The sequence below is a fragment of the Lichenostomus cassidix genome, chromosome W (genome assembly GCF_008360975.1).
Source record: "Lichenostomus cassidix isolate B80296 chromosome W, HeHo_3.0, whole genome shotgun sequence".
Lineage (NCBI taxonomy): Eukaryota > Metazoa > Chordata > Aves > Passeriformes > Meliphagidae > Lichenostomus > Lichenostomus cassidix.
The window spans coordinates 16,449,351-16,473,984 of NC_139510.1; the positions used below are offsets into that span (position 1 = coordinate 16,449,351).

Sequence of the window (24,634 nt, forward strand, 5' to 3'; positions counted from 1 at the left end):
GGGCTTTGGTCTTACCTTAGTTTGATTTTTATTTTACATATTAGCTTCCCTATAGGTCTAGAATTTTGAGCAGTTATTTTGAAGAAAAAGAAGAAAGACAGAATCTATAGAAATTCTAAGAGGAATGTTAATTCTTTTGGCTTTCTTGGGCCCTCGATCCCCCGGCAAGTTTCTCTGGAATCAGGGATGGGGAGAATGGAGCACTGCCTCTGCTGTGTGCATGGCTGGCCCCACTATAGGGGTGGGCTTGGAGCTCTGTGCAGCACTGCCTCTGCTGTGTCTATGACTGGACCTCACTGCAGGGCTGGGATGCTCTGGGGGTGAGGTAAGGGGCAGTTCACTGTCTCACCAGGGCAAGGCCTGACCTGCCTCTTCTCCACACACACACACCACACACACAGGCATCTTGAAGTGTCTCAGAGACATTAATTTTTCTAGTTTTGGCAGCTCACATCATGGCTCCAGACAGTGATCAGGACCACTGATAGCTTTTCTTGCTTGTAAAATGGGGTACTTTTCTTCCTCACCTTGGTAGAATTTCTAGCAAACAGAGCAGAAAGGAAAGAGGAAAGCATGAAGGATAACTAAGACTCTCATACTGTTAGTCTTTTGCTTGTGATCTATTAGGCTATCTTTTCTCCCTTTTCAGTCTTTTATTTTACTCTCCGTAAATCTAGATTATCTTTCAATTTACAGAAAAAAATATGCTCACAAATATTAGCCACCCACAAAAATCAACAGACGTTCAGAATCCTTTTATACGATTTTGCGAGCTCTTTCTAGGACTTCAAATGTGCTACTGAAAAATGGCACTTTTAACTGCTATTTTAAATTTAAAATTATCTTTTAAATTGCAGAGCCCAAAGCCTGGCAGATTGGTCTACAACTTTTAGCGATTTTTCAAAGGCAGTATTTTCCTTTTGTGGGGCTTAGCATTCTTAATAAGTGAGAAATTAAGATTTAATGAACTAATGTTTTACTCCTGCAGGTTAATAAACTTTTTTTCTCTTATAATTTCTTAAATGCATGTATTACTCTATATGCATATTTAGAATTAGTAAAAATATTCACTATTTTGTCTTGATATACTTCGCAGGATTTTACAAGCACTTACAGCTCTGCTGCTCGAGCTGACTATGTGAGAGGCAAGGTTTCACTTATTTTAACTTTCTTTCATTAATGATAGTGTATTTTTCAAATTGTTACTCTTCTAGTACTTTTGAAGACTCACTACTAAATACATTTTCTCCCCAGACCAGGGACTGCCTCGCGAATCTTCCCTAGCCCCGGTCTGGAGATTTATCACCTGAACACTGTGCAGTCATGGGTTTTCCTCAACCCCCTCAAGGAGGCTGAGTCAAACTCCTTCGTTTTTCAATTCTAAATCCTCTTTTTTTGTTAAACTAGATTCACAGTACAATAACTGCACCGGTCATTTACTCAGATGCTCCTTGAGTAAATAAATTTTTAAGTTGGTGTGAAACTTATCAGATATTTTTCTGTTGTCAGCCCTCGGGCCTCATTTACCATCAGAGCTCTGGCCGCACAACTGTGCAGATAATGCGGCTAGCCTCTGGCTGAGGCATTATTCATTCTGAGACAATGAATAGCTGCCAGCCACTGGATCTGGCAACTTACAAAATTAGCATCAGGCTGCCATGTTTTCCGAAAGTGGCTGCTAAATTTTCAAAGCATGGTGAACAACACTTTTTGCAAAAGTTACTTGCCATGACAACAAACCATACAGAGAGGACTGAACCCCCTGAGGATTCAGTTGTTTCTACAGACATTCCTGCTTTCAGTGACTCTGCCCTGCAGATAGCAGTCTGATCTCTTATCAGCCGCTGCTCTGATCGGCTTTCTTTTGCTGAGGAGGGAATGCCTTTGCCACAGCCTGGTGGCTGGCCCTGTCTCTGCCCCAGGGGCTCCGCAGTTTATTCTTTTGGGGCTGTAATACTTTTGGCATCACCTTTGCCTTTTCCTTTTCTTTCTCTTTTCTTACATACATTTGCAGTATCTTTCTAACCAGTTAGTTCAGGGGCTTATTCAGCCCTTCCTCCAGCCCCCACCTGCACTACTGCCTGGGGGTGCTCATTGTCCCACAAAGTAATTCCAGTGACTCAGACAAAACTCTTAACAGACAACCCACATTTCTGGACATTCCTTCTGCAGTATCCAAACGCAGCCCTGCCCCCTCTTATGCTCTCAGCAGGCACAGCCAGCAGCACCTCTGCGCTCGTTCCCGCCGCTCTGAAAGCGGAGGATACAGGGCACTGCAGCTCGCCCTGGGTCAGCTGCCAAAATTTTAGGCAAGATGCTGAAAAACTTCTCTCTTCCTTCTTTTTCTTTCTTTCTTTTACTCTATTTACTTGCATGCTTTTTCTGCTACAACATTCTATACAACCATATTTCAGCAGCTACACACAGGAGTTCCAAAGAGGTACTTATAAGATTCAACTAGTTATTTTTATCTTGCGGGCATCCCTGCATAAATTTATATGCCGGCAAAAATACAAATTAACACAGGTAAAATTTTGCACACACAGTACACGCACAAACATTCAAAAAAATTTCAAAAGCACTTGAGCAAATAGACAATATCACTTCCTCTCGCAATTAATACCAGTGCACTAAGTCTAAGTTTCACAACTGTTTCTACACACAAAACACAAGATTTCAAAAGCAAAATCAAATGGAGTAATATTAGAAAGGTGTTGGGGTCTGGGTGTTCTCAATTCAGTGGCTAAAATCTTTCCCTTCAATAATACAATCTGCCCCCCCTCTAGATACTCTAAATCAACGGTTTATAACGACAGACAGAACAAAGATCACAGTATGATGGTGTAGTACAGTGGGATCCAACCCCTTAAAGGTACCTTTTCTTGACAGCAGGGTCCAACCCCTTGCCCGGGACTAATTTTGGGAGACCCAGTCTCAACCCACCTTCGGTGACTAGCACCCCGGACCTGCAGGCATTTCTGTTTTTGTAAAAGTAGCAAATACCTTAATTTGGTGCAGATGGTCCTTGGTCTACCCCCGCCGTGAGCCAAAGGACAGCTTAGCTCCCCCTGAAAATTCAGGGTCACGACTGGGAGGTCTGCTTACCTTTGGATCCGGCAGCCGAGCAGAGTCAGGGTCCCATCTGGGGTGCCAGTTTGATTCGCCCCAATCGAGCTCAGAGACACTTCAGAGACTAAGTCAGAGAAGTGGGTATTTGCTTTATTCGGTGCACCAGATGTGTGGGAATTGTTTCCACCAAACACACACACTTCAGTACCCCCAAAGGCACAGTGTTATAGGTAAAATTCATGAATATTCATTACATTCCCCAGGATAGGAGTGGTTATACAAATTACTTCTCATAAGTCATTAATATTACTAGTGATTTCTTGTGCTCGATGGCAAAAGGATTCCTTTTGCCCCATTTTATCTTGATAAGATTAAGGGAATCCACAAGGCCAGAACTGGTGGGCGCCGTGCTGGTGGAAGGGGCAAAAGCTCAAAGAAACAAAAATGGTTGAAGTGCAAATAGATTTGGGTTTTCTATTTGACCACTCCTTTCTTAATACAGAGCAAGGGGAACAAAGTTCTTGCAGCTCTAGGGGTAACGTGGTGTTCGGTAATCAACACCTTAAAACTATGAAAGCAGAAACGCGTGTAGCTGCAGCAGCAATACAAGCTATTACGGCACCTGCGGTCCCCACCCCAGCAAACAGCGCTACCGCGACTGTGTCTGCCCAGTCGCCGCCGAAACAGACCGGGGAAGAAATGCGGGGATTGTTTGGTGGATTAAAAGCAATAAAAGGACGAAAAGCAGAATTGTGTTCTACCGTCTCTGAGCTCCTCAAAAAGTACAAAGGGTCTAACCTGAAAAAGCTGCTCGAGAAAGAGATCGCTGCAAGCCGAGACCCAGGAGCGAAAGCAGAAGTTGCTCCGAACTCTAGTTCCGGTCAACTGGCACAAAAAGCAGAAGTCGCAGAGAGCACCCCGGTGGGAGGCTCCGCAGGTCATCCATGCCTCCCTTCTCTGCCTCACCCGCCCACGTCAGCAATAGTGCCTGAAACACAGCCCCTACTCAAGGATGATGAAATGAAAGACAGCTCCGACGACGAACCAGAGCCAACCAATAGCGTTAACCAGCAAGAAACAGCCGCCGAAAGCCAAAAACAACTTGGAGACACCATAGAGGAGCTAAAAGCTCAATTTAAACAAGCAATGAAGCAATTAGAACAGCAAGTAAGCACTGCCATCCAGGAAATAGTGCAGCCAACAACTAGCCCCTCAGAGTCACAGCAGATACCGCAGCAGATACAGCAGCTGCCACAGCAGTCACAATAGATACTGCAGCATGTAGGAACAGCTAAAAATGCAGCCCAATTACAGCAGTGGGCTTTCCAGCCCCCCGCCTCCCAGCCCTCTGTTCCTAGCAAAGAACAGTGCCAATCACTACTGCCACCGTACTGCACAACTCCAAATCCTTCGCGTTTAGGGCGAAGATGGTCTGGGGTCATCGGTGATGCCATACTAGGAGAGTAGCAGCCAGCTGGAGCAATTGCCTGTCCTATCCTCTATGACCAACAAGCTCCCAGATAAGAACAACATGATTGGAAAGTCTTGCAATCAGTTAAAAAGGTAGTCACCGACTTTGGAATTAAATCTGAACAAGTCCCCATAGGCCTGGACTGGCTCCTCACAGCCGATGTCAATTCTCCCACAGATTGTAAAAATCTCACGGCTGCTGCTGTCTCCATCGCAATATATAACATGGTCACGTGAATGGCACCGATTAGCCGAGCAAGAAGCAGCGCGGCCGCGTAATCAAAGAGATCCTCTGTTTGGAATTAACTCGATGCTCAAAGGAGATGGCAACTATGAACACATGATCGTGCAGCTACAATATCCCATCGAAGTACACAATTTGTCAGCTCAGCTAGCACGGTTGGCATTTATGGCTGTACCCGATTCAAAGCCAGAACCCAGCTTCACCGCAGTAAAGCAGGGTGTCACTGAACCCTACCCTCAGTTTATCAATCAACTGTTCAAAGCATTAGAAAATCAAAATGACCTCTCAGAGGATGCCAAACAACGAATGTTTAAACTCCTAGCATTTGAAAACGCCAATTCACCTACGAAGCAACTACTTGCCACCTTACCTAAAGGAGCAGAAGTACATCAAATGCTCGAGCTAGCTAGCCGAGCAGCAGTACAAAAACAAAATCAATACATGGCCAATGCAGTGGCAGAAGCAATTAAACCAACTACGCAATTACTAGCCGCTGCAGTCACCAAACTGGGAAGCTCTCAGAAGACACCAACGAAGCCTGCAATCTGTTTTAAGTGTGGAAAACCTGGACGTTACCGCAAGACGTGCACTGCTACCGTTTGGTGTGACTGATGCCAACGAGACACGCACGCTACCAGTGCCTGCCGAGGAACAAAAAAAGAGAACAAGAGCACGAAGGGATGCCATGCTGCGACACAAATGGCAGCTCCCATCACTCAGCAAGACTTCCTCTTCCAGCAACCCAAGGGAGCTTGGGAATCGATTTGGCAACAACAATAGACATCACATTATTAGACAACAGACCCCAGAAAATACCGACAGGAATGTTTGGGCAAACAGCAACTCTAAATGGATTTCTTGGAGCTCTCATCATAGGTCGATCCTCCTCAGGGCTCGCAGGGTTCATAGTATTGCCGGGAGTCATAGACTGTGATTAAACAGGTAAAATTTTCGTGTGTGCATATACCTTAACCCCTCCACTTACCATAACCAAAGGAACCAAAATTGCTCAACTCGTGTTAATCGACAATTTAGCTGGTGGTTTAGGATTGCCTGGCGATCCATGCCAACCATACTGAGGAAACAGAGGTTTTGGATCAACTGGAAATCAAGTAGTTAGTTTAGCACAGCAGATGACTCGACAGCCACTCATCACCTTGCAGCTCACCTATAATGGCCACACTCAACAAATTACAGCAATGCTTGATACAGGAGCTGACATAACCATCATCAGCCAAGCAAGATGGCCTAAGTCCCAGCCATTAAGCCCTGCCTTAGACACCGTTCAAGGAGTTGGAGAAGGCATGAACCCATTACGAAGTTCAGTACCTATATCTATCACATTCCCAGAAGGGCAAAAAATTACTGTGTGTCCCTATGTTATGCTCCTGCCGGGGAATCTTGAAGGACTTGTAGGACAAGATATTATGAGTCAACTCGGAGCAGTGTTGCATCTGCCACAGCCAACACATTTTTAGCAGGGGCCACTGCAAAAAGGCCGCCGACCCCAAAAATATCATGGAAGACAGAAGAACCTGTGTGGGTTGAGCAGTGGCCTTTGTCTAAAGAGCGGCTGGCAATCGCACACCAACTCGTGCAAGAACAACTTGAAGCAAAACACATTCAACCATCTGTTAGTCCATGGAACACACCCATCTTTGTCATTCTGAAAAAATCAGGTAAATGGAGACTACTGCATGACCTCAGAGCAGTAAACGCTCAGATGTGGGCCATGGGAGCTTTGCAGCCAGGAATGCCCACCCCAACTATGCTTCCACAACAATGGCATGTACTTGTTATCAACCTTAAGGATTGCTTTTTCACAATCCCCCTGCAGCCAGAAGACACAGTTCGCTTTGCATTTACCTTACCAGCCATAAATAAAAGTGAACCAGCTCAAAGGTTCGAGTGTACAGTACTACCTCAAGGTATGAAAAATTCACCCACTATGTGCCAACTATATGTCCAATGGGCCCTAGAACCTATTCGTGCAGTCTTTAACTCTGCCCTTATTTACCACTACATGGATGACATTCTTCTGTGCCAACAACAGCCATTCGCTCCAACAGACCTGCAACAGATCACTGCCTTACTAAAAACGAAGGGTTTAGTCGTTGCTCCTGAAAAAGTTCAAATGTCTGCACCACGGAAATACCTTGGGTGGACTGTCACTACCACGCAAATCAGACCTCAAAAACTATCCCTACATTCCGAGCTGAAAACTGTGCATGATGCTCAAACCCTACTCAGTGATCTACAGTGGGTACGTAATCTCATTGGCCTTCGAAATGAAGACATACTCCCATTATTGCCACTATTGCGGGGCACCGATCCAGCTGCTACAATTACACTGACCCAAGACCAGCAAAACTGTCTAGTGCGACTGGGAGAAATGTTGCGAACCTCTTTCGCTGAACGCCGCTTGCCTGAAGTTCCACTAGGCGCGCTCATTTTCAACCAAACCGTCGCCCCCTTTGGAATTATTTGCCAATGGCATTCTTGGCAAAAAGAAAAAGGGGGAGAGAGCCCAACTGTGTTGATCACCAAGATTGCCAAGATGTCCAAGACTCTAAAGATACAAGAACAACCAGTCAAACATGCATGAACTACCCGTCCCGAAGAACACATTGTGATTTTAGAATGGGTGTTCATCAGTCTGTCATCACTACAAAGTGTGTGGTCGCGCTCAGAGATACTCTCAGCCCTTATTCGAAAAACACGCACCAGAATTGTAGAAATCTCAGGACATGAAGCTGCATTTCTCAGCATACCCTTGAAAGCAGAGCTGCGAGAGTGGCTAACACAAAATTCAACAGACATGCAAATCGCCTTGGACGCGTACCCAGGACAACTCCTAGATCGACACCCGGCAGATCCCCGGATCAAGATAATAGGAGAACAGCTGTGGGTAGAAGAGCCTAAGGTCCGTGCTAGGCCGATCCAAGGTCTCACACTATACACTGATGCGGGACGGCAAAAGAGAAAAGCCGCCTGCACGTGGATGGAAAATGGGGAGTGGCAAGAATATACCCTCAAGGAAGAAACATGTGATTCGCTGCAAACCCTCGAACTAGCAGCGGTTGCCTGGGCACTCACACGATGGCGCAACATGCCCCTGAACATCGTCTTGGACTCCTTATATGTCATTGGCGTTGTCCTAAGAATTGAACAAGCCCTGATCAAGACACCCTCAAACCCACGATTAGGACAACTGTTCCTGCAAATCCAGCGGGCCATCCACGACAGAAAAGAAATCTGTAGCATCCTGCACATCAAGAGCCACATCACCACACAAGGCCTAGGTGAAGGCAATTCTAGAGCAGATGCTCTCGTTAGCCCACTAATACAAGCTCCACGAAACTCCTTCACAGCTGCTCAAGAAAGCCACTCAATGTTCCATCAATCAGCTAAGGCTCTACACAGGCAGTTCACACTATCGATGGACGATGCTCAAGGAATCGTCCGAGCGTGCCCGCAATGTGGCCAGCATGGCATGAGTTTAGGCCTCGGAGTGAATCCCAGAGGCCTACAAGCATGCGAACTATGGCAAATGGATGTCACCCATGTACCTGAATTCGGCCGAGTCTCCTGTGTTCATGTTACTATAGACACATTTTCCAAGATGATCTGGGCAACTGCTCAGGCAGGAGAAAGGGCAAGCCATGTAATTAGTCACTTAACCTCATGCTTTGCAGTTATGGGGGTGCCCAAGGAGATAAAGACCGATAATGCACCTGCCTACATGAGCCGAAAATGTGAGCAGTTCTTACAGACATGGGGCATCAAGCACAACACAGGAATCCCTCACGTATCTACCGGACAAGCCATGGTAGAGAGAGCCCATTGAACAATAAAAGAGTATCTAACCAAGCAGAAGAATGATGAAGAAACAGACCCCAGTGTGGGTCTAGCGAAAGTCATTTTCACACTGAATTTCTTGAGCATAGCGGTTGATGCAGAAAATCCGCCGGTAGTCGCTCATTATAGTCAGATAAAGATGCAGGCTACCCCAGGAGTTCAAATTATGTACAGAAACCCTACAACAGGGGTCTGGGAGGGACCTGCCCCACTTTTATTTAATGGTAGAGGTTACAGTTGTGTCTCCACAGATTCCGGACCTATATGGGTGCCCAGTAGATGGACGAAACCTGCTCCCAGAAGAATTGCCAGCACGCAAGACTGCGGCAGGTCATAGACCAGCTAGTGGAAGAGATCACCATATTTGCATCACAAGCAGGACGTCCACGCATTTGCCCCCGAAGAATCACAGCAGACGTCTTTGCGGGACAGAACTTTGGCGCTTGGGTACTGCCTTTCTAGGTTCGCCACCTCCAGGGAGAAAACTGTGGGCACTGTCGGGGCCCGTTAATTTTACAGTTATTGTGTGGTAGTTGCAGCGCGCAGTTTAGTCGAAGCAGTTGGAGTATCGCGATAACAGGAGCTTTATGTAATTGCTGTTTTCCCACTGACATTCCAGGTGCCTTTCGAGTTCACACTGCGATAATATTTAACAAACCCCCTCAGGAAATTCGCGTGAGCACATTCGGAGATTTGCATACATATCAACTAGCTCAGCAAGTGTGGGCCTTAAAAGTAGCATTACGCCAAGTACAGAAAAGCCAAGCAACACTGCTAATTACCACTCAATGCATGCGATGTCGCCCTCAAGGTGCTCGGGCAGCTTAGCACTGAGCATAGCTTGTCTAACCTCTGTTGTTGCAGCATGGGTCCCAACACAGCCCAAAACGAATCTATGGGTCACGCTAGCCAACCTGACGGGACAAGATGTGATTTGTCTTGCTCTCTCATCACCTGGCAACCCCTTTTCTACCTGCTTAGTCGGTATCCCTTTAGAAAATTGACCATGTCCTTCCAGCATTCCTACCTGCAATCAGAAAAATCTTAATAGCACAGTAGATAATTGGGATACCTGGGTGCCTTACCTTCCCATAGCCCTGAACGAGCCTCAAGAGCTAGAGTTATTAGGAGCTGTACGAATGGATGCTTGCGTGACCTTTAATTGGACAAGCAAGCAGGCCAAAGTAAACGGTACAGCAACAAGCGTAAATTCTAGCCTGTCAGTATACAGAAATGCCAGCACGTGGTGCCAATATGCCTCCGCCAATCCATCTGTGTCCACGAATAACCCCATATCGCTACCAGCGGGAATATTTTTAATTTGCGGAGACCGCGCATGGCCCGGCATTCCCCCCCAATTATGAGGTGGACCCTGTTCCCTAGGAAGATTAACGCTATTAACCCCCAACACTTTGATGATACTAAACATGTCCCAACGGCATCATCAAACAAAACAAATGGCTCATGCTTTCTCCCCCGACTGTAAATCAGATGTCAAATTCTGGTCCCCTGAGGCCATGATAGCTGCTTCCCTTTTAGCACCAGGAGTAGCTTCTGCTGATGCCATAGCTCAGCTAAACAAACTGGGATGCTGGCTAGCTAGACAAACTAACACTACTTCTAAAGCCATTTCACAGTTACTGCTTGATGTAGGTTCAGTTAGACACACTATGCTACAAAATAGAGCTGCAATAGATTTTCTCTTATTAGCCCAGGGGCATGGCTGCAAAGAGTTTGAAGGAATGTGCTGTATGAACCTTTCTGACCACTCAAAGTCCATTCACCAGCAACTTGCTGAACTGCAGAACCTGTCAGGGCAGCTACAAATAGCCAATGGCCTAGGACTTGCCAGGTTGTTGCAGGAGCTTTAGCTCAGCTGAGCATCCCTAGCAGTGGCATTGCCCCACGGGACGAGTCATGGGAATAAAACAACCCTAAAGGGGGTGCTCCCAGAGAGCCTTGAAGTAAAGCTATTGGCCCACCTTATCTCCCCTCCCATATTAATTCTAGAAAGTTCTCCTTTGTCTGCCTTTGCCGTGTTCTCTGATTGGAAAATTTAAAGTTCTGTATCCTCCCCCCTTGTTCCCCCATAAGATCAAGTTATTGTCAATCCAGAGTTTTATGTACCCCGTTGGTTCTTTCGGTTTCTCCCCTCCCTTTTTCCCCCCCTTTATAAGCCGCAATGCAATGCAGAAACCCCGCTTTGAGCTTGCCGATCCAGCCCTATTCCTTCCCTCTTCCATCTCCCCTTACCTTTTAATAAATCCCCTGGACCGCTGGGCTGACTGCCTGCATCTCCTGTGTCTGCTTTTGATCCCTGATTTGCACTGCTCCTCCGGGAGCTCTGCCAAGCTCCAGGTCGCCCCGCTTCCGCCCGAGAGCGGGCTGCCTCTCCAGGCTCCGCTTAAGCAGCCTACCCGATCCCGAACTGAGTTTGGGGGTCTGGGACCTCTTTATCTGGTGCCGTGACTCGGATTTGAACCGAGGTTGCTGCGGGAGATTTTCGCCGAGAAGTGGATTCACAGCCGCCTTGCGCCGCAGTCCACGCTTTGACGTGCTGAGCTCCAAGGACACTGCCACGGCTGACGCAGAAAAGCCGCGACCGGCATTCAGCGATCTGTGCCAGATACCGCAGCTTCTGTTCCCAGTGGTTCGCATCGGAGTTGCGATTGGATCGTGCCGAGCTTACGGTGAGTATTCCCGGAGAGCAAAAGAGGACAGGGTCCTCGCTTCTTTTGCCAGTCTCCCAGGGGACGCCCTAAGCAGTCCTCAGCTGCCGGGAGGGATAGCGAGAGCTTACGAATTGCCTGGCCCATTTTTGATTTATTTTAATACGATTTCTGCGGGTCGGCGCATGCAGCTTGAGCCCCGTGTGCTTTCCGTGCCTGGTAATAATGGGTTCCAGACACTCTAAGTCCACAGCTGCTCAGCAGGAGATGTATTTTGAGTTATCTCATCTCTTTGTCCAAAATAAGGTTTTATTTTCCCCCTGGGAACTCTGGATGTTTGTCCGTTGGGTTTTTGTTAACCACCCCCCTGTATCCTCGAGTGCCGTGTTCGATCTGGATTTTTGGGGAGAGGTGGGAAAGAAGCTGCTTGCCGTGGGCAGGGCGGGTGACAAGGTCGTGAACAGAGTCTTTGCTCTGCACACGCAGGCTTTCAAGTTTGTTAAGAAGTCTTTCCCTCCCCCGGAGTCCTCGGCTTCCCCTCCGCCCTCGCTGGTGCGTTCCCCTCGCCCCGCAGGAACCCCCAACCCCTCGCCGGCGTGTTCCCCTCGCCCCGCGAGAACCCCCAACCCCTCGCCGGCGCGTTCCCCTCGCCCCGCGAGAACCCCTGAGCCCTCACCGGTGTGTCCCCCTCGCCCCGCGGGAACCCCCGACTCCTCGCCGGCGCCACTCCCCGCCGCCCCCTCGGCGGCTCCATGTCCCTACTCCCACTCTCCACCCCCCGACGACCCTGCTAGGAGTAGACAGAAGGGTGCAGCTTGCGTCTCAGCGCCTGGTCGCTTCCAGCCCCAGGGCATCCCTCTCTTTCCTCCTTCTCCTTGTTCGAGTGAGGATGGCCGCCTCGCTCGGGCTTCTACCCTCGACCCTCCTTCCTCACCCCACGCACCCCGAACCCCCCCATGTTAACAGATGCCAAGATGGCGCTTGCCCCATAGAAAGAGGGGAAGAAAATGGCAGTTCTTCCTGCCTTTTTAGAGACAAAGAACAGGGCATTGTGCTGCGCAGGAAGCCCAAGACACACCCCTCTTCTCCTTCCCAGCATTCTCCCCTGCTGGTCACCTCCCTTGACGTGGACCCTCCTCCTTCCCTCCCCCTGCCGGTGCTGTCATTCCCCACCCACATTACATCATGGGGAGGAGACATGCCAGGGGAAAGTCACGCCCCTGAGTTCCCACGACTCCCCCCCTCCGAAATTACCACGTCCGGCCGCCATCTTGGTAGTCCCGGAAACCCCGAGATGCCAACATCCGGTTGCCATTTTGATGATTCCGGAAATGACAATGATTTCATCATTTTTGCTGCTCCTGCACGTCGCAGACAGCACTCCCCACTGCCTAGCCCTAACCCCACACCCAAACGCAATGACTCTAGCCATCCAAAACTAAATCTATGGCAACCCATTTCCCTTGAAATTAAAGAGAATGTTTGCAAAGCTGTAAAAAACTATGGTCGAGATTCAACTTACTTTCAATCCTTATTACAATCTATCTTACAAACTCAAACCAAATGCCCATTTGATATCAAGGCCCTCATTGAATGTCTCCTCACAGGAGGCCAACAAAAATTGTGGGAATCAACCTGGCGAAAGAGGGTGCAAATTTTAATTAGTACATACAGAGACAATCCCGATCTCCAACATCTAACTTTAGATTGTCTCTGTGGAACGGGGGAATGGGTCCGACCACAGGACCAGGTTACCACAATTCCTGATTCAGTCTATTTCGATTTAACCCTCACAGCTCAACAAGCACTAAAGGAAATTCCAATTAAGCCTGAAGCACAATTATCATACATGCTTATCAAACAAAGATCAGATGAATTGTTTGTTGACTTTATAGACTGCCTTACAGCAGCAGTAGAAAGGCAATTTAAGGATACTAACACGCAAGAAGCTGTCATCATAAACATGGCTACAGTCAATGCCAACCCCAAATGTAAACAAATAATCAATTCCCTCCCTCCTGATACCCTAATTACTGTTTCCCTATTAATTGATGCATGTTCTTAAGCCCCAATTGAAAAAAACCCAAACAAATCCCATGAAACTCCCAAAGCCTTCCCTACCACCCAAACCAATGCCCCAAAACAGCACCAGAAAACACCCCAAAAACCCATCACGTGCCTTAGGTGTGGCCAGCTGGGTCACTTTGAGTGCAATTGCCCTGCTCCTTTCCCAATCTCTAATCCTCCTTCTCTGAGTCCTTTCCCCTCAGGGCAAGTTGCACCTGCCATGCCACCTGCAGCGCCAACCCCAATGCAGACGCCCTTGCCTGCCATCGCTCCATCAGCTCCACAGCCGATTGCGTGGAACCCCGTGTCTGTATCTGAATTCCAACCAAAAAACTGAGTGACCAGCGCGGAGGAGCGACGCGCGCAGAAACAAATGCCACTTCCGTTGTGACACACCAACCGGACTTGACAGATACAGACGCCACAAACTCCTCACACCTCAGCTCTTCCAGCTTGCTCGCGTGGAGGACAGAGAGAGTCCACACCTCCAGACCTTACTTAACTTGCCAGATACGTAACAATGACACACAAAAATCTGTAAGGGGCCTTGTAGACACTGGCGCAGATGTCACCATTTTTTCGCATTCCATTTGGCCTGAACACTGGCCTCTGCGACAAGCCGCCCTCCCTATTGGAGGAGTGGGAGGTCAGTCACCCACCCACCAGAGTGTAAACCCAGTCACCATCACAAATTCAGAGGGAGTGTCAGTGCACATTCGCCCGTATGTTATGGATGTGCCTTTAAATCTTTGGGGAAGAGATTCGCTGTCTCAATGGGGGGCTCAGATCCACATCCCGTCCCAACACCAGAATTTTTAAGTGGGGTCACTGAGCAGAGCGCCACCCCTCGGTTGAATTGGCTAACGGATGATCCCGTGTGGGTTGACCAGTGGCCCATAGCAGAAGAGAAATTAATTGCGCTCGAGTCCCTCATTGACGATCAGCTTGCCAAAGGGCACATTGTTCCAACTCACAGCCCTTGGAATTCCCCCATTTTTGTCCTCCAGAAAGAGGGCAAAAATGATTGGAGACTCCTCCATGACCTGAGGTCCATCAATGCGGTCACGGAAGACATGGGATCCCTTCAGCCGGGACTTCCATCCCCGACTATGCTGCCCAGAGACTGGAAATTAATAGTGATTGACTTAAAAGACTGCTTTTTTCACATCCCATTGCACCCCGCAGACGCGCCAAGGTTCGCATTCTCAGTGCCATCAAAAAACAATGCCGCGCCAATGAAAAGATACCATTGGACAGTTTTACCTCAGGGAATGAAAAATTTCCCGACCATTTGCCAATGGTTTGTGGACAAAACTATAGCTCCTGTGAGAGCCCAATCTCCTGGAGTTCATATTTTACATTACATGGATGACATTTTAATTTGCGCAAAGACGCTAGAGCAAGTGCACGTCACCATGGCACTTCTCAGTCATGCGCTCACCGAAGCTAGCTTCACCATCCGGCCAGATAAGGTGCAGCAAATGACTCCAGTCAAATACCTGGGACTCGTGGTGAGGGACAGGACCATCATCCCCCAACCACTTGCCATCGTGGACAAGCCCAGAACCTTAAGGGACTTGCACAAGCTCTGCGGATCCATTAATTGGATCAGGCCACTGTTGGGCATCACCACAGAGCGCCTCGCACCTCTTTTTAATCTGTTGCGGGGGACGGGGGAGCTAGACTCTCCTCGAACCCTCACGCCAGAGGCGCGACAGTGTATTGTTGATGTCCAGCAAGCCATCACGCAGAGACAGGCCCACCGCTGCAATCTGAAACTCCCGTTTGAGTTAATTATTCTGGGAGAAGGACAGTTCACGCACGGTCTCATTTATCAATGAGACTCAAGCCTGAAAGACCCGTTGTTGATAATAGAGTGGGTTTTTCTGCCACATCAACGGGCCAAAACAATAACAATGGCACAAGAACTCTCGGCCAAGGTCATTAAAAAGGCAAGGTTGCGGCTGAGGGCTCTTGCGGGTCTCGATTTCACCTGGATACAGGTGCCCTTTCAATCGGAAGATTTGGAATTCTTCCTAAAATTTTCTGAACCACTACAATATGCCTTGGAGGGCTTTACGGGGAAAATCCAATTGGGACACAAAAACCACAAATTATTTGACACTGAATTTCGGCTGGTTCCAAAACCTCTCCTCTCGAAGCATCCAATAAAGAATGCTTTGACCATTTTCACAGATGGCTCCGGGGCTTTGCACAAGTCTGTGCTTACCTGGAAGAACCCCCAGACACGGCAGTGGGAAGCCGATGTCGAGGTGGTCCAAGGATCGCCTCAGGTTGCTAGGCTTGCTGCTGTGGTCAGAGCCTTCGAGAGGTTCCCCGAACCATTTAACTTAATTACTGACTCTGCCTATGTTGCGGGAGTCACCCTCCGGGCAGAAAATTTGGCACTAAAAGAAACCTCGAATTTGACTGTGTTTAACTTGCTCCTGAGGCTCACAGATGCCCTTTCCCATCGGGAGCAACCCTACTTTGTAATGCATGTCAGAGCACACACAGACCTGCCAGGGCCCATCGCCAAGGGCAACAAAAGGGCAGACACGCTCGCGGCTTCAGCAATGTCACCTAACATCCCAGACACTTTTATGCAAGCCAAGCTGAGCCATCAATTTTATCATCAAAACAGTGCTGCCCTGGTCCGCATGTTTGGTATGACAAGAGACCAAGCAAAGGCCATCATTTTCACCTGCCCAAACTGTTCTAAAGATCAGTTGCCCGCTCACCTCTCCGGGGTGAACCCTCGTGGTACCGAGAGCTGCCAGGTGTGGCAGACCGACGTGACCCACCTCCCAGAATTTGGGAGATTGAAATACGTTCATGTGTCCGTGGACACCTTTTCCAGTGTGATGTACGCTTCCGCTCACGCGGGTGAGAAGGCCAAAGACTGCATTAACCATCTCCTGTTGGCCTTCTCCACCCTGGGAGTCCCCCAGCAGATAAAAACAGATAATGGGCCAGCATACATTTCAACCCGGCTGCGACAATTTCTAAACAAATGGGGAGTCTCTCATGTCACAGGCATCCCCCATTTGCCGACCCGGCAAGCAATTATCGAAAGGGCCCACCGAACCCTGAAAACTGTTTCAGCCCGTCAGAGAGGGGGAAATGAAGTGAACACCCCTCAGATGAGGCTGAGCAAAGCCCTGTTTACAATAAATTTCCTGAACAACTCCTTTGACGAACCACTGCCGCCTGTATTCAAGCATTTTTCCAACGATAAATGAGCAAAACTGAAGGTCCAACTGCTGGTGCTCGTGAGAGACCCTGAAACTCTTTTAATTCAAGGACCTTTTCCATTGATAACGTGGGGGTGAGGGTATGCCTGCATGTCGACACCTGCAGGTCCAAAATAGATACCCAGCAAGTGGGTAAAGCCCTACGCCCCGAAAGACAAAAGCAAACAGGCGCATTTCGCTTCCAAGTGAATCAAGCCTGACTGGACAATGTTGTTCTTCTTTGGATGGAAGAACAAAAAGAAAAAGCCTGAAAACCAAACAATGGTACCCCCTGAATCATACCTATCAGAATTAACTGCTTTTGATTTCCCCACAGACTCCCTCCCTTAAGTTCTCCAGAGAATTTACCTTTTACCCTCATTCCCAGAGCAATTAGAGACCGGCAAAGGAACCCCAAAGCTCCCCTGCCGTCCAAAACCTTATGTTCTGTTGTTTGCTGATCTTTGTGCTTTACTTTAAAGGTTTGTGATAGCGCTGAGTGCCCCCGCAAAGATGAACCCCCACAGTGACATCCTTCGCCTCACCTGTCTCACTGTCGTCCTCACGCTGTCCTGCAGCTTCATTGTCCCACAGCCGAGGATGAATGTTTGGACCACCCTGGCGAAAACCCTAAAGCAGGATGGACTGTGCTTGGCAATGGATCGAGCGGAGAACCCAATGGCAACTTGCCTCATTGGGATTCCCCTGCAAAGAGGTGAATTTCCCTTTGCAGACAAGTACCACTCCTATCCTGCTCCGGTAAACTCTTGGGAGGAATGGGTTGACTACAGGCTTCCATCTGGCACGGTGGGGCCCCAAGAATTAGAATTGTTGGGGTCCACCCAAGCGGCGCTTTGTGTGAAATTTAACAGCCCACAGAGATATAACCTGCACATTCCTGAGGGGGCTGTAGAAGGACCAGATGGCTTTGATATGCCACCACTGCCATTCTTTCATATCCATGTCGACGAAAAAAATGATGCGTCCTCCTGGTGTAATTACACCACTCCCGAGCCAGCCCTGTCCAACGCTTATCCCAAGATCTTACCGAAAGGGGTCTTTTACATTTGTGGCAACCGAGCCTGGGCAGGAATCTCAGCTTGCCTCTGGGGGGGGCCCTGCACCCTTGGGAAGCTCGTAACATTTACGCCGGATAAGAGACAACTCCTAAATTGGAAAAATTTGGTCAAATTGACCCGCCAAAAAAGAAATGTAATTGATGTAGACGAAAAGTGTAATGATACTATTGTAACCTGGCCAAAATCAAAAAGAATTGCAGCCTCTATCCTGGTCCCTTGGGTTGCAGTTTACAAAGCCTTGGACGACATTGAAAAACTAGAGTGCTGGCTCGGAAAGCATGCAAGGCTAACATCGTCAGCCCTGAGCCAGCTCCTGGAGGATGAGGAGGCCATAAAACATGCAACATTACAAAATAGAGCTGCCATTGACTTTCTCTTGCTCGCTCACGGGCACGGTTGCGAAGATTTTGAAGGAATGTGCTGTCTCAACTTTTCCACGCACGGCCAGAGCATTTCCTCCAAAATCCGAGCAATCCAGTCCCACATCGCCGATTTGAAAACTGAATCCGAAACTTGGTGGGACAACTTGTTCGAAGGTTGGGGATTCTCCAGCTGGGCTGCCTCAATCGCTGGATCAATTGCCTCAGTTCTGTTAGTTGTATTCCTGATTATTATAAGTCTAGCTCTGTTTAAAACTTTATTTGTTAAATATCTTCTCTCGCTTCTATCAAACAAGAAAGGGGAAGATGTTGCGGTAGCTTTAGCTCAGCTGAGCGTCCCTAGCAGTTGCATTGCCCCACGGGACGAGTCATGGGAATAAAGCAACCCTAAAGGGGGTGCTCCCAGAGAGCCTTGAAGTAAAGCTATTGGCCCACCTTATCTCCCCTCCCATATTAATTCTAGAAAGTTCTCCTTTGTCTGCCTTTGCCGTGTTCTCTGATTGGAAAATTTAAAGTTCTGTATCCTCCCCCCTTGTTCCCCCATAAGATCAAGTTATTGTCAATCCAGAGTTTTATGTACCCCGTTGGTTCTTTCGGTTTCTCCCCTCCCTTTTTCCCCCCCTTTATAAGCCGCAATGCAATGCAGAAACCCCGCTTTGAGCTTGCCGATCCAGCCCTATTCCTTCCCTCTTCCATCTCCCCTTACCTTTTAATAAATCCCCTGGACCGCTGGGCTGACTGCCTGCATCTCCTGTGTCTGCTTTTGATCCCTGATTTGCACTGCTCCTCCGGGAGCTCTGCCAAGCTCCAGGTCGCCCCGCTTCCGCCCGAGAGCGGGCTGCCTCTCCAGGCTCCGCTTAAGCAGCCTACCCAATCCCGAACTGAGTTTGGGGGTCCGGGACCCCTTTACCAGGTGGCTGAAAAGTTTGGGAATTACTGGATGGTTCAAAGATCTGATCCAAGCAGCTGTGCTCATTTTAATTGTAGTTTTGCTATTTTTAACAATTTTGCCATGCATAGTGCAATGCTTACAGCGCATGCTAATAAGGACAGTCAATTAAGCCTGGCTTGTGCAAAAAGAAAAAGGGGGAATTGTTGAAGCATGGCTCGCAGAACAAGGCCATTTAAATGGAATTTATATGCACAACCCAGCCTGTGTGACTGACCCTGAAATGCCTTTCCCAGGAGATAAAGAAACATAAGAGCCAAGAATGTGAACAACATAGAAGAATTAAAACAAGATAGGGAAATCACACGGGCAAGACTTTAACTGATGCTAGCAGAGCATGATTAGAAGCTTACAGCCAATTAGCAAGTTAGATTAGGCGCGTGAATGCAAGCAAATACCCAATCATGTATACCAGTGTGTCGCGTGAACAATGCTTTTGTCTATAATAATGCTTGTTTGATGAGAATAAATGAAATAGCACCAATACCTCTATGAGTGTTTGTGCTATATTCGGGCGACTCTCGACAGAAAGTTCTGGAAGTTTTTTCATCAAGTCCAGCAGAGCCAATCTCTGATAGCTCTGAAGGTGATGGACATGCTGCTGGCCAAGTTTGGGCCAACTAGAAGTGCTAGTTACGCCTCTGTGAAAACATATTTAAGAAAAATTCAAAACAAGGTAGGCACGCACTTCTTTGTAGTTAGAGGAGGAGGAGGAGGAGGTAGAGGTAAAAATATGTGAAGGGAAAACAACATAGACACACCAAGGTCAGTGGAAAAAGTAGGGGAGGAGGTGCTCTGGGCACCGGAGCTGAAACCCTCTGCTAGCAGTGGTGAAGGCCATAGGGGGAGCAGGAGGTCCCCCTGCAACCCATGGAGTCCACAAGAATGCAGAAATTCTACCCACAGCCCATGCCAGAGGAGCAGGTGGATGCCTGGAGGAAGCTGTGATCCAGTTAGTCTCATTGAAAGAGTTAAAGCTACAAAAGCCTTGCAAGGGAGAGAAAGGCTTTGCTCCTGGGATGGAAGCAGCCTGGCCTCGGCTCAGGAGAGTCTGCACCCTATAGACAAAAAAACTCGTTGCAGCAGAATTCGGGCGGGATGTTGCTCATGAAATTGGACCCATGCCAAAGAATTACCCAGAGGACTGTCTCTTGTGGGAGGGACCCCATGGCTAAGTAGAAAACTCCTCTCTCTGATGGACTGACCAGAAAACAAACCCCTCACCCTGCCCCCTGCCCGTGTTGTTGGTTTGGAAAGAGGGAAGGGGGGGTGAGCAGAGAGACTGCTTCTTAAGAGGGTGGGGGTGAAAGCAGAGAAACTGTCTGGAGAGAGACAGAGATAAGTAGAGATAAAGAGTATTTGTAGTAGAAGAATTGTAGTGATAAATAGATTTATGGACCTGCTCTGTGGACTGAGAAACTACCCCACACCCTGCCCCTCTACCCGAGCTTGTTGGTTAAAAAGAGGAAAGGGGGTGAATAAAAATGAGTTCGTAAGAGGGAGGGGGTGAGTGAACAAAATAGTGTATGAAAAGTTTATTTTTGCCTTGCATTTATCCTCCAACTCTGTTAGGTAATTAAATCACTTTGCAACTTTAAGTTTAGAGCCTGTCTGCCCTTTCTTCTGTGCGTCCTCCTACCAATGTCCTATCTCACTTAATTAATGAAATTGGTGTGTGTTTTTACAGTTTTTTTTCCTTTCCCCTCTCCTGCATATCTGCAGCAAGAGAGAGCTGGAGTGTCAGCGTTTAGTCAGGGTCAAACCCCGGCACACAGCTACAGCCTTTGTACTTACTATATGCAATGCCGCAATTTATGTAATACACCCTGTTGTTCCTTTAGGATTAAACCATGATGAAGCAGTGTTTTACCCTTCTGAACATAGATTATGGGCCTGGATGGTTGATAAGAAATGGCAAACTGTAAATATAGAATCATGCATTACACAAGAACAAGGGTTTATTTGTGAGAGTAACACAATCAATGCCAAAGACATATGTCTAGATGTTCAGCAAAGTATTTGCCACTTTGAAGTTCACCTGGATACTAATCAGAAAACAGTACTTGTATATATTGGTCAGGGTTGTGTTTGCTTAAGAACAATTTGTGTTTTTATAAAAATAGATAATGATAACATTACCTTGGATGTTAAAAATCATTCTAATTTTTGCATTTGTAATTTTGTGAAGATCATTGGGTGTGACTTTTTGTATTTGGCACCAGTTGTATCTCATCAATTGATAAAATCCAATTACACAATGTATCATGAATTATCATTAATACCTATTGGGATTAATCTTACGTTAGCAAGACAATTAGTAGAGCATCAAGACTTAATTAACATCCTTAAATGAATTCAAAAAAGTGGGAAGAAATCTTTAATAATCATTCACCATGATGCAGAAGAAATAAGCAGAGTCTTACAAAGAGCAAGACAGGATGTGGATCATCACTGGTGGGATATGCTTTTTGGATGGTCACCTGCTGCAACTGGTATCCTTAATACATTGTCACCCCATAATTGTTTTACTAATTTTAGTGGGTATTAGCCTTCTTTTGTTATGTTACTTGTTTGGAATTATAGGATGTTAAAGAAGCTATCCATGTTAACCACTTTATCCAATGTACATGGAAAGGCATTGAGAGATGCCTATCGCAGAAGCTTGTTAGAAGAAGAATCCATTTACTAGAAAAAGAATTTACTAATTTTATAGAAAAGGGGGGCTGAATTTACTAATTTAGGGGGACTAGAAGCTGGAAAATAATTTTTTGGAACTGATTTAGAAGGCCAGAGGTTGGATAATGTTTGACTAAGAACTGCATGCTGAAGACAATGTATCATTTGCTTAAGGATTTTGTGCCTACCTAGTAAAATGGAGGATACAGAAAAGAAAGCCAAATAATTGATCAAAACTACTGAGTGTGACTGAACATCCTGCTCTCGCACCCCAGAACTGGTTCAAGTTAGTTCTAAGGTTTGGGTTTGGACCAAGAACCAAGAGAGCATGCGCAAGGAGACAAGGTGAAGAGTTCATCTCGAGGAATACCCCGGTTACTTCCTCCCAAACCTGCCCACGACCCCTAGTGACCACTGCCTCAATTAATTAAGTGACATTGCGCTTGCGCCAGCATATTTAAATGAACTTTGAACTCATTATAATACAAAGCGGGGATAGGTAATGAATATGTATAGGGACTTGGTGTAACTTTATGCATATGTAACCTGTAACCTAATATAAACCTAGTGAAGTGCTGCGGATGGTGTGCCTGCCTTTGGAGGGACTACCCCCATGCACCTCCAGCTGGAATAAACACATACCTACTTCATAACTATTTGAGTTGTAGAGTCAATCCAAGCCTCAGTGTCTGCCTCATATTTTTACCAGCTTTTAAGGCATCACCAGGACAGTAATTTTTCCCCTAAAGTTTTACTAAAACCCCCACAGAGAAGCTGCATTCAAATTTCTAAGAGTTTCTACCAAAAGAGCCCTAATCCCCTCAACAAAAACCTTGTTTTAGCTTTCTTTTTTGAACTGAAAACAAACTGTTATGTTCTAAAAGGCACAGGGGGGTCCCCCCAGAAGACAGGACCTGCAGAATTGGCTTCAGGACTGTTTTGGGTTTGGTTTTTCAGTGAATTTTTTCCAGTCTGCTACCTGGAAGAAGGACAATGCAGGGGGATGGCGTTGAGTGAGAGACAAACGGTGCAATTAGGAAACAAAAGATGTAGCTTGGTGTCGCAACAGTCCACTGAAATGGCCCTGGCTGGGGGCGGGTTGGGGATGACACCGCAAGAAAAAAGGTGATTGGGCTACCCCAAAGGTTTTGGCTGGGTTTATGGGGAGTCCAGTTTTCAGGGAGGAAGAAGCTCTTTGCCTGTTTCCCTGCCCCCTGACCGCTCGGAGCTCAGAACCAGCACGTGTGGTGCCAAAACATCGGGACCGGTTCTCGCCGGACCCTCTGCCTGCAATGCATTGCTGCGGACACTCCTGTGTGTTGGACTCTGAGATCCTGGTCTGCTGCGATTTGCTGCTCTGCAAGTCTGCTTAATTCTCTTTTTGTTACCCGGCCGTTGCAGGGGAGGGTCGGAAGCCAACATGCAGGGTGTCCCCGTACAGGCCTCCTCTGTGCAGTAGCCCAGCAACCGCGACCAGCTGCCACCTGTGACTTCCCGTCTTGGCCAAACCACTATCAACTGCATGGTCTCCAAGCTCGCACCAGAGCACCCCCTGCAGCCGTGGAGGAATCATTGCACCTCCCCTGCCCACCGAGAGCCTGCCAGCGCCCCTGCCGGTTGTGGTCGTAACCACACCAAAGGGGAAATTGCTTAAGGATCAGGAAGAGACTGTTTATTGGGTTTTCTGTTTTTGTTTGTTGTTGCTGCCATTGTTGGTGTTTGTTTGCCTTATTATGCATATACATACTAGTAAAGAACTGTTAATCCTTTTCCCATATCTTTGCCTGAAAGCCCCTTAATTTCAAAGTTATAATAATTTGGAGCAAAGTGGGTGTTGGAGGTTGGGTAAGTCGGAATTTTCCTCCATCCTGTTACTAGGAGACAAATGGCTGGGTGCTCAGAACTATTAAGTCTTTTGTAAGAGACAAAGACTCTGGGCTGGGCATGTTGTGAGAAGGAAGCTCTCCCGGCTGGAGGGACACTGGTTCGTCGGACACCAGGAGGAAAGGGACTGCTCTTGGCTTCTGGCTGCTACCACAGGAGGTCCAACTGTGCTCTGCTTTTCTCTTCCTGGCTGGGTGAGCTTTGATTCAATCTTTTTCCCAACCGGGAGGGCATGTTTTCCTGGCTGCGTTTTCGAAGCAGCTATGGGGGAGTCCGGCTGTCCCTGCCGCATGCCCCCTTTTCGCTGCACGAGACCGCAGCAGCTGCTGTGACTGCAGAGTCCCTGCTACCTCGCTGGCTAGCCTGGGAGAGAGCCAGCCCCTGCCCCTGCTACCCCACTTTGCTGCTCCAAGCTGCCTGCCTGCTTCTCAGCCTGCCTGCCATTACCAGCTGCTTGAGGTTGACCTGACCCTGTGCCACAGCGCTACCTGCAGCCTCTCGGGAGTCATCGCATCTGCCCTGCCCGGCCGGGAGCTCAACAGCGCCCCTGCTGCTTGCGACCGTGATTACACCACACAGGAAAGTGCTCGGCAGCTCAAAAAGTCATCTGCTACTGGTTTCTGGTTCTATTTGTTGTTGTTATTCTTGTTATTGCTTGTTTACTCTGCTATAGATACTAGTAAAGAACTGTTATTTTTTTTCCCCATACGTCTGCCTGAAAGCCCTTGATTTCAAAATTAAAATAATTTGGAGGGAAGGGAGATCACATTCTCTGTTCTAAGGGAGGGTTCCACCTCTCTTAGCAGGCACCTGTCTTTCAAACCAAGACAGTAGGTCGTATTTTGCATTCCAAGGGAGGTTCCCACCTTCCTCGGCAGACACCTGTCTTTCAAACTAAGACAAGGACTCAAAACCTGCCAATTCTGGCTCTCCACAACAAAACACATGAAAGGGAACTAAACCCCTAAATCTGTTTACCACAATTTCCACAACTCCCTCAGAGGAAGTTGTGTCAGAATTCCCAAGAGTTCAAGAGACCTCAATCTCCACAACCCC

General features: G+C 47.6%; 1 protein-coding gene, 2 long non-coding RNA genes and 1 pseudogene across 4 annotated transcripts in view; 3 read left to right on the forward strand and 1 right to left on the reverse strand.

Annotated features, from left to right (window-relative positions):
* The window catches only part of LOC146425589 (uncharacterized), a 289,101-nt gene that overhangs the window by 180,313 nt on the left and 84,154 nt on the right, over positions 1–24,634 (forward strand). The gene's annotated exons all lie outside the window — the stretch shown is intronic.
* LOC146425591 (uncharacterized) overlaps positions 1–24,634 on the reverse strand; it is a 290,543-nt gene that overhangs the window by 117,880 nt on the left and 148,029 nt on the right. The gene's annotated exons all lie outside the window — the stretch shown is intronic.
* LOC146425592 (endogenous retrovirus group K member 9 Gag polyprotein-like) lies at positions 4,594–6,985 on the forward strand (annotated as a pseudogene).
* LOC146425593 (uncharacterized) lies at positions 17,088–18,804 on the forward strand. The gene has a single exon (XM_085041523.1). It carries the CDS (start codon positions 17,124–17,126, stop codon positions 18,447–18,449), a length of 1,326 nt encoding a protein of 441 aa, XP_084897649.1. The 5' UTR covers positions 17,088–17,123; the 3' UTR covers positions 18,450–18,804.